The following is a 13,324-nucleotide window of genomic DNA, read 5'->3' as shown; positions in this document are numbered from 1 at the left end:
AAGTTTTAATGAAGAACTTAAAGGTGCCTCATGATTTGTCAGAGGAATGATCACAGGAACATAATATTTGTCTTATTATTGTTCTTACAGTCATTGATAATACTGCACATATAATAAGGAATATTAGCACCTGTGTTTTTTAATTTTAATTAAGTGGAAAATGTTGCTAATAGCTGAATTATTTGGGGGGGTCTTTGGATTTCTGACATATCTTTCACCCATTGTATAAGATTGAGCATAACTTTTCCGTAAGTAATTAAACAAATAAATAAAACACTTTTTTACATAGATGTATGAGAAAAGATGGGTATTTTTAGCTTTTATTTGGTAGCAGCAGTTCCATCTCACAACTGAAGAAACTGAATGACACAATAAATCCCACTTGCTAATATTAATCAGACTATTCTCTATTCTTATGCTAAAACCCCCTAATTTCTATTTAGTTCCTCTAGTAACCTGATTAGTGGAAATTATTTTGGACAGATCGATGTAAACAAAGCCAGGGCTCTAGCTGCAGATTGAAACTGTTACAACTGTGGATTAGGAAACACCATCTGTCAACACTAAATTTCCCTTCACCATTCCCTGGATTAACCTTGGTGCAGGATCAAAGACACTTCCTCTCCTGGAGAGCTTCAACTTTCCATTTCTAAAGAAAAGGGTTGGTTTAGTTATTCTACTGCTATAGTGTTTTGTTATTTTCAGAAGAAGCGGAAACTGTTTAAGCACATTGTGATGACATCAGAAGGCATCTAGTTAGCAGTACTTGAAGAGCTCACTCTTGTGCTATTTTAAAACTTATCTGGGCAGATGTGTTTATGTGTGTGGAGGGTGTTAATAACTGCTGGATTGCTGCACCAATGGAGTCAAGGCTATTGGTCGGATGTAAGCAATGTGCTAGTCTCCCTTAATGAGTAGTGACTGCCCCACGCCTAGTAACTGGATGCCATCAAGAATTTACAAAAAAACAAAAACCTACCAGTGAGTGTTCTCCATCACTACGGAGGAATTTTAGCTCGCGTTGCAGGGTTGTTTTAATTCAGTTACATTGAATGTTTAATGTTTGCCATGACATTATAATAAGTTTGATCTTTGACTAGGGCACTCCAAAACCTTAATTTTTCTTTATTTGAGCTGTTCATAGATGGACTTTGTGGTGTTGGTTAGATCGTTAGATCATTGTCTTGCAAAGCATGCTTGCAGTCACACATCGATGGTCATGCAGGTTCTTGCAAGGTGCCTGAAGTGACAGCCGCCTTGCAAGAACGCAAAAAAATCACAGTACCACCGCCATTTAAGTATATGATGTTCTTTTTCTGATATTTGTTAGTTTTACACAGATGTAATGGGACGTACACCTTCCAAAGAAAATCCACAGAATACTGCACGACTGACCAACCAACCAACCGAATTAATTAATTGTATCTGTATAACTCCTTTCAACAACAAGGCATTTCAAAGTGCTTTACATGATAAAAACACAAAAATACCATGTCATAGAACACACTTTGAATAACATTACATTTTGCACATCAGATTATTGATTAATGTTTCACGATTAGGTTTCAAAACCAACTCTAACCAGCTGAGTTTTTAGTCTAGATTTAAAGTCACTCAGTGCTTCAGCTGTTTTGCAGTTTTCTGGAAAATTGTTCCATATTTGTGGTGCATAGAAGCTGAATGCTGCCTCTCCTTGTTTGGTTCTGGTTCTGGGGATGCAGATCAGACTAGAACCAGAAGACCTGGAGGGTCTGGAAGGTTGGTACGACAAAAGCAGATCTTTAATATATTGTGGTCCTAAGGCATTTCGTGATTTATAAACTAACAGTATTTTAAAGTCTACACTACACTACTACTACATGTCAAGTATAAAAGCCACACCTCACTTGTGCGCAACGCAAACTTGAAATGTTTTTCAGTAACAGACCCTGATGGCATAAATAACATGCTCACCCTCCTGGCCAGTTCAATGTGTTAACTATAAACCCAGCTTTATCCTGCTAGGAAGGCAAGTAATGGCTGGCAGCCCACCAAGCTTACAATACACTGGGTGGAAACCTTGGATAGTTTTGGTACCTACCTTGGTTGAATTGTCACAATTTGGTAGAATGCTATAGGGACTAGTTGCCAAAGGTTTGTGTTTCTTTGAGAACCCAGCAGAGAAGTAATTGTTAGAGACAGACAGGTTTTTCATACCAGCTCCAAGGTTTTTGGTTAAGCAAGCTTTCACTTACACCCAAAGTCTAGAATTTACTTTATTTGATTGTAGCTTATGTATTAATCCTGCCCAGACTTCATTGTATGCAGTATTTGTCTTGCTTGATTTGACTTACTGTCTGTTGAAAATATTTATTAGAATTATTCTGATTATGTCCCTTCTTCTCTTCTGTCAATCCCTCTCTCCTGTAGGTTTTACCTTCCTTTCTGCATGGATAACCCTGCCTTCAGTCTCCCCTACCTGGACAGAAGAGTTGGATCATTCTGAATTTCTCTGCTTCTCTTTCCCTAATTCCCCATCTCAGCTACCTCCGTTCTGTTCTCCAGCCATAATGGAGTCATGGAAGAAGCACATGCTTGCTGAGGTTAGGAGGGCCACAGTGTGGCTCTTCACTGCCAGACATCTGACAAATACTGACATAAAGCTTGATATATGGGTCAATAAAAGAGTCCAATAGTTTTAATTCCATAGGACCATCTGAACGAACTGAACGTGAGTACTCTCCCTTTCCCAAAGGAATACCAGCAGCACCAAAGACTTCCTTGTTTAGGTAACCCTAAACAAGTATAACCAAGTATAACCCTGTATGGTTATGCTGGATTTTCCCTATTGCTAAATTTTCTTCAGTTTCAGTTGGATAGGGACAACTCCTAGTGCCTTCTTTTTTCTGTTGAGCCCACTCCATTAACCTCCACCATTCGGCCGTCCCTCACAACCGCAGTCCTCCCCCCTCGCCCCCGTCCCCACTCATCCTCTAACTCCTCTTCCCCATCTCCCCCTCTCCACCATCACCACTTCCCTCAGTCCCACTTCCACGAACAGCTATCTTCGCCTCCTGCTTTCTCTTCTGCCCCAGCCGTGGGCATGGCAGCGGCTGCTACTGCATCCACCTCTTCTGCATCGCCTCCACTACAGACAGCCTCGGCGTCCAACAGCAGTGCCCACGAGCACCTGCTGGTGGTGCGCCGCCGTGCTCCACACAGTCGGCCGTACACAGTGGGACTGGACAACCTCAGCAGTTTGTCGGTACAGATAACAGCGGGATCCTCAGCTTCGTCGTCCTCTGTTGTGCCATCCGGGACCCAGCTGGAATCAGCCGGGCTGGGACTGCAGAGGGCCAATAGTGACACAGATCTTGTGACCTCTGAAAGCCGCTCATCACTTACGGCATCCACATACCAACTGACTCTTGGCCAAGGCCACCTGGTGATCTCATGGGACATAAAGGAGGAAGTGGATGCCACTGATTGGATCGGCCTTTATCACATCGGTGAGCTACTGAAACTCTAAATCTAAAGGGTTTGGTGGAACAAATGAAACCAGGAGTGGGCAACCCCAGTTCTTGTGTGCCAGTGACCTGCAAAGTATGTATATGTGTGTGTGTGTGTGTGTGTGTGTGTGTGTGTGTGTGTATATATATATATATATAGATATATATATATATACTGATTAAATTCAGTTCAAATAAAAACAAAGAGGAAAAAAAACAGTTACAGACACTTTTTGATGTAAAAATAACTTTACATTAATACTATGTAAAGTCACTATGTAAAGTCACATCTCATTCATTCAGTGTTAACCTCATGAATGTGGTCATAAAAATCCGCAAAGTAGCTCTAATATTTTACTGACTAACGCTAAAACTGCTGAAAATGACATATATATATATATATATATATATATACACACACACACACACATAGAGGTCATGCTAGAATTTTTATTCGTCATTTCGACCGACAACATTAAAAAATATCGGTCATGTACTATTTTTACCCGTCAAATTATAATCACATTAACATTAGGCTATTCAGCCACATTTTTTATGCGGCTTTGTTCATATTCACCTAGTTGAACCATGACTCCAGATCCCATCTCACATAAAGCAGATAAGTGCATCTAACTTTTTCTCTGTAGTGATAAAAACCACTGACTGTGACCCCAATAACTTATAATAAGTTAAATTAAATGACTCCACTTAAATTACAAGCACTTTACCTGCTGGGGTCTGAATGCACAGTGCCTCACAAATTCCTCCTGGTTCCCATCTGCAGAGAAATCTGCTCTAGTTCACCAGTTAGTTGGATCTGCCTGATCCAAACTGATCAGTTGAACTCTGCAAGTTTTATTATGTTTTAAATAACCCAGCATTCTTTACTGTGCTGTGAGCAGTCCGGGTGTGAATTTTTTTGAGGATCTTTTTGTGTGGTTTCATTTCTCCGAAACGGACAGATGTTATGTCTGCCTCGCTCCTCCTGAGCGCCACTCTCCATCTGGGCACAGGAGGGTAATGTCTTCCAGCTCCATTTCTTAAAACGGCAGCGTGAGCTAAGTTTAATTCTTCGCGTGGTGGAGCCGCATCCGCATTGGTTGTGCAGCAGGCTGCGCATGTTGCGGTCTGATTAACTTCTGCATTTTTATTTATTTCCTCAAGATAAGGGTGTCATCTGTTTAGACCAGTGTTTCTCAACTCTTCAACTCTCTGTCAGCTCCTGGTCAGAAAGATGCATTTTGTTCATTGTCCATTAGATGATATTCAGAAAGGATTTTTTTTATTGATTGATTTTAGTTGCGTCTGCGTTGAACTCTTTGCATAAAGTCTATTATGTCTGCCCATGTGCACCAGTCAAGGATGTGAATTATTACCTGTCAAAATGACAGTAAAAAAAGAGTCAAATATGGAAAATATTCCGTTAACAAGACTTCTGACATACACACACATATATTGTTGAGAAAACGAGACATTTCCTACCTGTTGCTCATTGTTAGCAGTTACAAGACAGTTCCACCCCAGTGATGTGACTAGCTGTTTTAGCTCAATTACCTTTATATCAAAACGGGTTCTTTACTGTCTGATGTGTTTTGACGTACTGTTCAGAGATGGTCTCTCCTGCACACAAACAGCACCATTCATTACGTGCTTTTTGTACTCCAGAGACCATGCAGGTGTTACCAAGGCCAGGGATGAATTTATCCGCTGTCTAAGCTATCCTCCCTCCGCACTTTCCCAGGGTAGGAACAATAGATATGTTCATTTCATACAGAATGAAAGCAGGACCGAAGTTTATCAACTATTCATGTTTTTCATCCTTTCAAACTGCCTCAAACTGGACCACACAGAGCTCTCCTGACCTCTCCTCTGACCCAGTGCATCAAACAGCAGATTTTGATTATAAAAATGAATACATGTTCCACATAATAACTTCAAACTCTTATAAAACAAACATGAACAGTTTCAATACCAAAACATGTTACATTCAATAAATTTTTCAGATGAATGTTTGACTTATACACTGTTAAGAATGTGATCTAATATAAAAGACTATGATTAGACTAATTTTAATCAAATCGTGACTATTATATCTAAGAAAATGTTCTACTGATTAAGTTATGTACTGATTAAACCCTGAGTCCAAGTCTAACCCTAAATTAAGGCCTACTCAAAACAATCATGATCAGTCTAATATTTCAACATGTACCAAAGTTAAACATCATTAAAATTAGTATAATTAAACCAATATTTCCAACATATAGAATAATTGGGTAAAACATTCTTTTATAACTTCTCAAAAACAATTTGCCAGAATTTTGAACCATTCCTCTTGACAGAACTGTTAGAAGGTATGTCAGGTTCGTTGCCCTCCTTGCTCATACACGTCTTCAGTTCTTCCCATTGATATTTTCTGGGACTGAAATCGGGACTTTGTCCTGGCCACTCCACTAAGTGTGTGTGTTTCAATGAGGCTAGCACTTCGGCACCCTGCAATTTAACTCCATTTTTCCTTGGAAAGCTGTTAATGCTGGATGGTGTGTTTGTGGTGATGTGGTTTCCTCCAAACATAGCATTTTATCTGAGAGACAAACGCCTCAATTTTAGTCTCATCAGACCAAAGAGCTTTCTTGGACTTGTCCATGGAGGGGCCCACACACATCTTTTGGCAAACTCTATTCTGTTGAATTATGTCAGTCACTTTAAAGGGGGTTAATAATTAGCCAGTTACTTATTTTATGTTATTTTTGTTATTGTCATTATTTTGTAGAAATCAGTTTGACTGAAAATTGTTTTGTAAACCATAACTTAAGATAATTCTGCATTTTTAACAGGCATTCAAGATTTGCATAGTAAAAAAAACTATGAAGTGATAAATCCACACAATTGCTCTCCTCTATCAAAACCTTTATCATTGTGATCTAAAATATTAATATGTATGGAAGAAGATAAGTACATGAAAGGGAATGGAGGGCCTAGATTTATATTGCAGGGATAAATGTAATCCCTCTGCTTAGTGCATGACCAGCTAAACGTCCCAGTTAAACGACGTTTAACTAAAGTCCGAAAAGGGGTTTTAATGTTTTTATCTTTTTTAATCTTTTTCAAAATCTCTTTCTCTTTCTCACTGTTTATTCAATGTCACACTGTTTTTATTTTAATTTTGTAAAGTATTTTGAAATGCCTTGCTGCTGAAATGTGCTATACAAATAAAATTTGATTGATTGATTGATAAATGCCAAATATTTATTGCCAAAGTGTAATATTTACGTTTTAACATTTATGGCCCAGCTTTGAAGGTAAACAGATAGACACAGGAGTTTAATCAGGCTTTATGAAACCAAACATAAACGAATGAGCTTTCTTTTTTACTTGATCAGGACAGATGTGGATAGTTTTTTATTAAGTTTAATAGAAATCAGGAGTATGACAGTTTGCTTATTGTAATAAATGTTAGAATCCAGGATTCGTGCACTTAAAATATAACTTTTTAATAAATTACGTTGTGTTTTTTACAGATGAGACATGTGTGGCCAATGTCTGGGAGTCCAAGAACCGTGGAGTAAATGGTACTCAAAAAGGACAGGTTTTGTGGAGACTGGAGCCTGAACCCTACTTCATGGAGGGTAAGTGAGTTTTATCAGGGCCGTTACTCCAGTTTTGCTGTTGACCTGTATGAAAGCTTGCTTGTTAAACTGTTGGATTATATGAAATCCATTATTGAAAATAATGTGCCATTTTGTCATCCTGTGAAAGGGTCAATTCTGGGAAAAAATGATGGAATTACTTCTCTTGGATAATTATCATCTAGTTGTTTTCCTGGGGAAAAAAAACATTAAAAAGCCAGTTTTTATAACAGTTTAAAATCTTTATGTTGTGCACACAAACATATCAGTTTGACAATTTATTTACAGGACCTCCCTTTAACTAGATCTCTTCAAAGTGTCCAAAACGTATCCATTAGCAACTTTTTAAAATTTATTTAAAATATTCAGAAGAAAATGCAGCTTGAAGCTGAAACACCAACACACAATGCTACTTAAAAATGCTAATGACTGGCATTTGCAAAGCATTCAATCCATCAGCAACATTCATTTTGCTAGCCACTGATTGGGTGTAACCCTCAAGAGCAGAGATAAGGTAAATTGTAGCTGTCAGTTTCTGCTACTGCGATTATTAAAACATATTAATATTTGATGTTTGTACTATTAAAACAGGCAGTTGTAGATATTTTTAGTGGGGGACTCAAGTATTTGTGGTTCTCAGCAGTTATGGTTCCTAACAAATATCACTGTAAAGTGAATTCTGGTCAAGAAGCAGAGCAATATGCATTTAAATTTAAAAATAGATGAGCAACATTTGAATTAGTCTTTTGCTTGATTTTTTTTTAATTCTTGTATGAAATCAGGGTTTTTTGCTGTTAAGTAAAATAGCTTAATGATGAGTAAAATTGATTACTACATTTGATTATGCAATTGATCCACAACTGAAAACCTAACATCTAATTGCTTTTATCTAAAACAAGTCTTCTTACAGTTGCAGAAATTACAGCTGTTTTTTTTAGTTATTTAGTCTTATTTTGATTTTGTTTAAAACATTAAAGCAGATAAACTGAGTAGCAGTGAAGAACCTTGCCCCCAAATAACCTATTTTATACTGTTCTGATTTTCAGATTTTTTTACACAAAGCAACTTGTAACTCACCAAACTGAGACACTGAATCAGGTGAATTTGTTGTCTTCTCCTGCAATCATGTAGCTAGCTACTTCACAGATATGCTACCAGTAGTTTTGAAGGAGGATTACCTCAGAGACAGGACTCTGGCAAAAAATTAAAACCATGAAATTGTGAAATTTGGAATTAGGAAAATAAATGTACTTAATGGAAACTGGGCAATTAAAAAAAAAAAAAAAAAAAGTTTTTCACGAAAACGTTTTTGTGCTAGGATGAGGTGGTTTTTCGGTCGTGTCAAAATAGATATATTTTGCAAAACTGCAATGGAAACACTTTATTCACACCACATGAGTCATGTGATCAACAACTGGATGTTACTACTGGCAAAAACCACAAAGAAGATGACAGAAAGTAGTAGAAGGATGATGGTGTGCTTTTGGTTTTGTTCTCACACAAGAGCTCTCACAGCATCGCACAGTACATAAAAAGCTGTGTGTCATTTGATCGTTGAATACATCGCTCTTCTGTAAAATTGCCGGCTACAGTTTCCCCAAAACATCGCAGTCGTAGATGCTCCAAAGTATCCGGGGCTTGTTGCTCTTTCACCTGAATAAGATGCTGACATCTCCTCTGACGGATGAATTTTGAATAATTATGGCACTTGTCACTGCCATAATTTTAATGACACATAATGTAAATAAGCTTATTCACCTGTGATTGCAATTTAATTTCTTAATGAAAACACTGGGGAAATTGTGTTTTTTCGACATTAGCGACATTTTGGAAAAAATGGAAATGCACCTACTGGTGGCCAATATCTCCCATCACATTCATGAAGCTGAACTGGAAAGCTCCTTCAGTGACAGACTGAAGGAGCTTCAGTCTGTCACTCAGCAGGTTGAACACCCCCAAAGGTGGTGGAGAATGACCGAGCTAAGATCCTGTGGGACTTCCAGATCCAGACAGACAAGATGGTAATGGAGAACCAACCGGACATTGTGGTGGTGGATAAACAACAGAGGAAAGTTGTTGTGGTGGATGTAGCAATACCAAGTGACTACAACATCAGGAAAAAAGGAGCATGAGAAACTGGAGAAATACCAGGGCCTCAGAGAGGAACTGGAAAAGACCTGGAAGGTGAAGACCACGGTGCCTGTGGTCATCGGGGCCCTCGGGGCAGTCACCCCCAAACTGGAGCAGTGGCTCAAACAGATCCCAGGAACAACATCAGACATCTCAGTCCAGAAATGTGCAGTTCTAGGCACAGCCAAGATACTGGAGGAGAACCCTCAACCTCCCAGGCCTCTGATAGAGGACCCGAGCTCAGAGGACATATGAGAGTGAGTGAGTGAGTCAGAGAGAGAGAGAGAGAGAGAGAGAGAGAGATTCAAGGGAAAACCTAGCTTGGTTTGTTTGTTTACTCTTAAGAAATTGTTCAGCCAGTAGGTGTTGCTACATTTCTGATTGAAATGTGAGGTGGGGGGGTGGGGAATTATTGCAGACATGCCCAATTCTGCTCTTTGAATGCTTTTCATGTACAGAAAATTTGGGGGGGAATTTCTCTTTGCAGCTGAGACAAAGATCTGTTTCAAATATTATCATGGAATAAGTGGAGCATTAAGAGCAACAACTCCTTGCATCACTGTGAAGAACCCAGGAGTTCCAGTAAGTGTGTGATTTAATACTTTATCATCCATATCCAAATTGCCTTTGTTTTGTTCCGTTGGTTGTCACTAGTACCACAACTTTTATGGTTAGGGATCAGGAGAGAAGGGGGTAAATTAATTTACAGATTATTTCAAGCAACTGGAATATGTGGTTTTCCCCCTCATAGCTTTGGCAAGGGCAAATGTTTTCAAATTCACAATGATTATGTGTGATAGTATGATTGAGCCACCAAAAATTAGCAACTATAAATTTCTTTTATCTAGTAATCTCTCGTTTTACATTAAAATGGAATTTTCCCTAAGACCTACACTCACATTTTCAGGAAGACCAGCCTTTTCAACCAGCTTCCATCCTCTTAGCAGCAATGAAAACTTATAAATACACAGTGTGTTGGAAACCCAGGTTTGGTGACTGACTTTTGTCAGGCTTGAGTGACAAAAGATAGAAAAAGACTGATTCTCTTGGCGAATAAAAAAAAACAACTAAGAACAAGATCTTTTTTATTTATTTTACAATTTTGTTATTGTTTTTTTAACAGCATCTGTTGATTAAACTCAAAGTTACAACCTTGAGATGATTATATGAGTTGTTTCACAGAGAAATTGATCAGAAGCGCCGTAAAGGCAAGACAGGGAAATTCAACAGAGAAAACATGGTCATGACCATAAAGAAGGAAATGCTGGGCTCACTCATGGGCTTTTAAAACTGTGACACTCTGCCTGAGAGCTGAATATAACTGCTGGTGAACAGGTGGATGACATGAGCATGAGTGCACTGTAGCACAGCAGCATGCAGGTGGATCAGATGAGATTGATTGCAGAGGTGAGAGCTGAGGAGAAAAACAGAGCAGGCAGACAGGCCAGAATCATAGCTGATTTTTTTTTGTTTTTGAAGTTGAAGTGAGATTAAACTAAAATCACTTCTCCATGCATTTGTTTGTTTTTGAAATAGGTGAGAAGTGAAGGCCAAGTGGAAGAGCAGTCGGGAAGTGAACATTGTCGAAAACTTGTCAGCTTCACCCTGTCAGGTAAGAGGAGTAACACGCACAGCCAAGTAAAAATAATTTGTAAAGCACATTTCAGTAACAAGGCAGTTCAAAGTAATTTACAGCATAAAAACAACACAATAAACTATCATGAAACAAGCGGCAAATATTCCATTTTGTCAAATGCCATCATCAAAATCAAGAATACTCATTATCAAAGATATTGATAAATTTTCCAGTTATTATTAGTCAAATACAGATCTAGACAGCTGGGTTCTTAAAATTGATTTAAAAAATCTCAATGTTTCAGCTGTTTTTTTGGTTTTCTGCAAGTTTGGTCCAGATTTATTGCATAAAAACTGAATGTTGGTTTGTTGTTTAATTCTGGTTCTGGAGCTGCAGCGCAAACTACAAGAAGACCTGAGTGGTCTTGAAGGTTGATACGACAAAAGTTCTTTAATGTATTTTGGTTTTATGCTGTAAAGTGATTTATAAACTAACAACAGTATTTTTGTGTTTTCACACCTGATAGTCCAGAAGACTCGATTCGGGACCAAAGTTGCAAAATTTGTTACATTTTCAACTCGTGCACTTTGTGTTCACACTGCACTATCAAACGATTCAAACTAATTGAAAAACTGTTCCCCTTCCTCGCCGGTGGTAGGGAGGGGAAACTCCTCCGGTCCCAAGCAGGAGGAGTTTAAGTATCTGGGGATCTTGCTCACAAATGAGGGAAAAATGGAGCGGGAGATCGGCAGACGGATTAGCGCCAGCATCTGAAGTGAAGCGAGCGCTCTACTGGTCTGTCGTGGTGAAGAGAGAGCTGAGTCAAAAAGTGAAGCTCTCAATTTACTGGTCAATCTATGTACCAACCCTCATCTGTGGTCATGAGTTGTGGGTCATGACTGAAAGAACGAGGTCCAGGATACAAGCGGCCGAAATGGGTTTTTTCTGTAGTGTGGCTGGGCTTTTTTAGTCAGCATTAGAGTTTGATTGTGCATTCACACCTCCCAAAATGAACAGGACTTTCTAGAGAAAAGAACTAGAGTTCTATTAAAGCGGACTAAACAGGATTGGTGTGAATGCACCCTAAAGTCATGTATTCACTATGTGCTTACGTGATCACATAATGAGTATTGTAGTTCAGGGGTATGAGCGCCAAGTTGGATGATGGACATTGTTCAATAAAGCAACTGGGTGGTTTTTGTGATGATTTAATTCAGTGTTCTGGCTAATTCAGTAATAAGGTGGACACACAACACTGGGCTACAGGGAGCCAGTATAAGGACTTAGGAATGGACGGGATTTGCTTCTGGATCAACTGCAATTGTTTCATTGACTTTTTAGGCAGTAATCAGGTTGACTAAAGTCAAACATATGGACTAGTTTCTTTGAGATCTTTCAAAGAGTTTCTAGAATTTCTTTAATCCTAGAAATGTTCTTCAGGTGATATAAAGCCAACGTTGTAATGCCTATGCTAGCACTATTGGTATTGACAAGAAAGATGCCTATAACTGCTACTGTTTCAGATATTCAGGCAGTGGGGTTGAAGAAGGGGATGTTTTTTAACCCTGACCCATACTTGAAGATGTCCATCCTGCCTGGGAAGAGGAGCGGCCTCCCCAAATTCACTCATCATGGCCAGGAGAGGCGCTCCACCATTATAGCCAATACCATCAACCCTGTGTGGCATGGGGAGGTAAGCCCCTTTGCTTTGATAAACTCATTCGCCCTGGTCATGCATTTAAGACTTTGGATATCAGCAGATGTCCAATTCTTAAAAAATGTGTGTGTTAGAGTTTTTATGAAACTTTTTATTACCTGTTCTGTCCACCAATTTAACACTAAGAATTATCAAGTATCTAGGTTTTTGTATCTCTGTTTTCTGTAGAAGTACACCTTTGTGGCTCTCATGAGTGATGTGTTGGAGATTGAAGTGAAGGATAAGTTTGCCAAGAGCCGACCAATTATCAAGCGCTTTCTGGGTCATCTGATCATCCCCGTGCAGAGACTTCTTGAGGGGCCAACAACAGTTGAGTGAGTTCACACCCAGACACAAAACTGTGCTGTACAACTGAAATGTCAAAAACAGGGGTTTTCAACCTTGATCCTTAAGGCACACACTGAGTGTTTTACATGTGTCGCTGCTAAAATGACACATCACTTTAGTTATCTTTAGAGATAACAGAAATGTTCTAATCTTTAATTGGATAATAATCTAACTAGGTTTAGATTACTACAGTTCAGCAAAAGCTTGTTAATCGATTGAAATCAGGGGAGCTGAAACAAGGAAACATCTAAAAGATGCAGGGTGGTGTGCCCTGACGATTATGGTTTGAAAACTAAAGAACTGATGGAACCAAAGAACTTTTTCCACAGGGAATACTTCATGTTGGCCTCTCTGTTGCTCTTGTAAAAGTTCTATACATGCATCTCAATATTTATCATTAACTGCATTTCCATTGCAAATATGTCCAGTGTTATGTCAACTTTCCACTAATGTCAAAAAA

At 38.8% G+C, this 13,324-nt stretch overlaps 1 protein-coding gene across 1 annotated transcript; it reads left to right on the top strand.

The window, feature by feature from the left end:
• The first annotated feature begins 2,878 nt into the window (after positions 1-2,878).
• LOC106962495 (E3 ubiquitin-protein ligase HECW2-like) lies at positions 2,879-12,962 on the top strand. Its single transcript, XM_015056945.1, has 6 exons — positions 2,879-3,488; positions 7,007-7,114; positions 9,732-9,826; positions 10,781-10,856; positions 12,344-12,513; positions 12,706-12,962. Exons 1-6 carry the CDS (start codon positions 3,083-3,085, stop codon positions 12,853-12,855), a joined length of 1,005 nt encoding a protein of 334 aa, XP_014912431.1. The 5' UTR covers positions 2,879-3,082; the 3' UTR covers positions 12,856-12,962.
• The last annotated feature ends 362 nt before the right edge of the window (positions 12,963-13,324 follow it).

This window comes from Poecilia latipinna, unplaced genomic scaffold, assembly GCF_001443285.1.
Source record: "Poecilia latipinna isolate Pla-1442-1.1 unplaced genomic scaffold, P_latipinna-1.0 Scaffold1420, whole genome shotgun sequence".
Lineage (NCBI taxonomy): Eukaryota > Metazoa > Chordata > Actinopteri > Cyprinodontiformes > Poeciliidae > Poecilia > Poecilia latipinna.
This window is presented reverse-complemented; position numbering and strand designations above follow the sequence as displayed.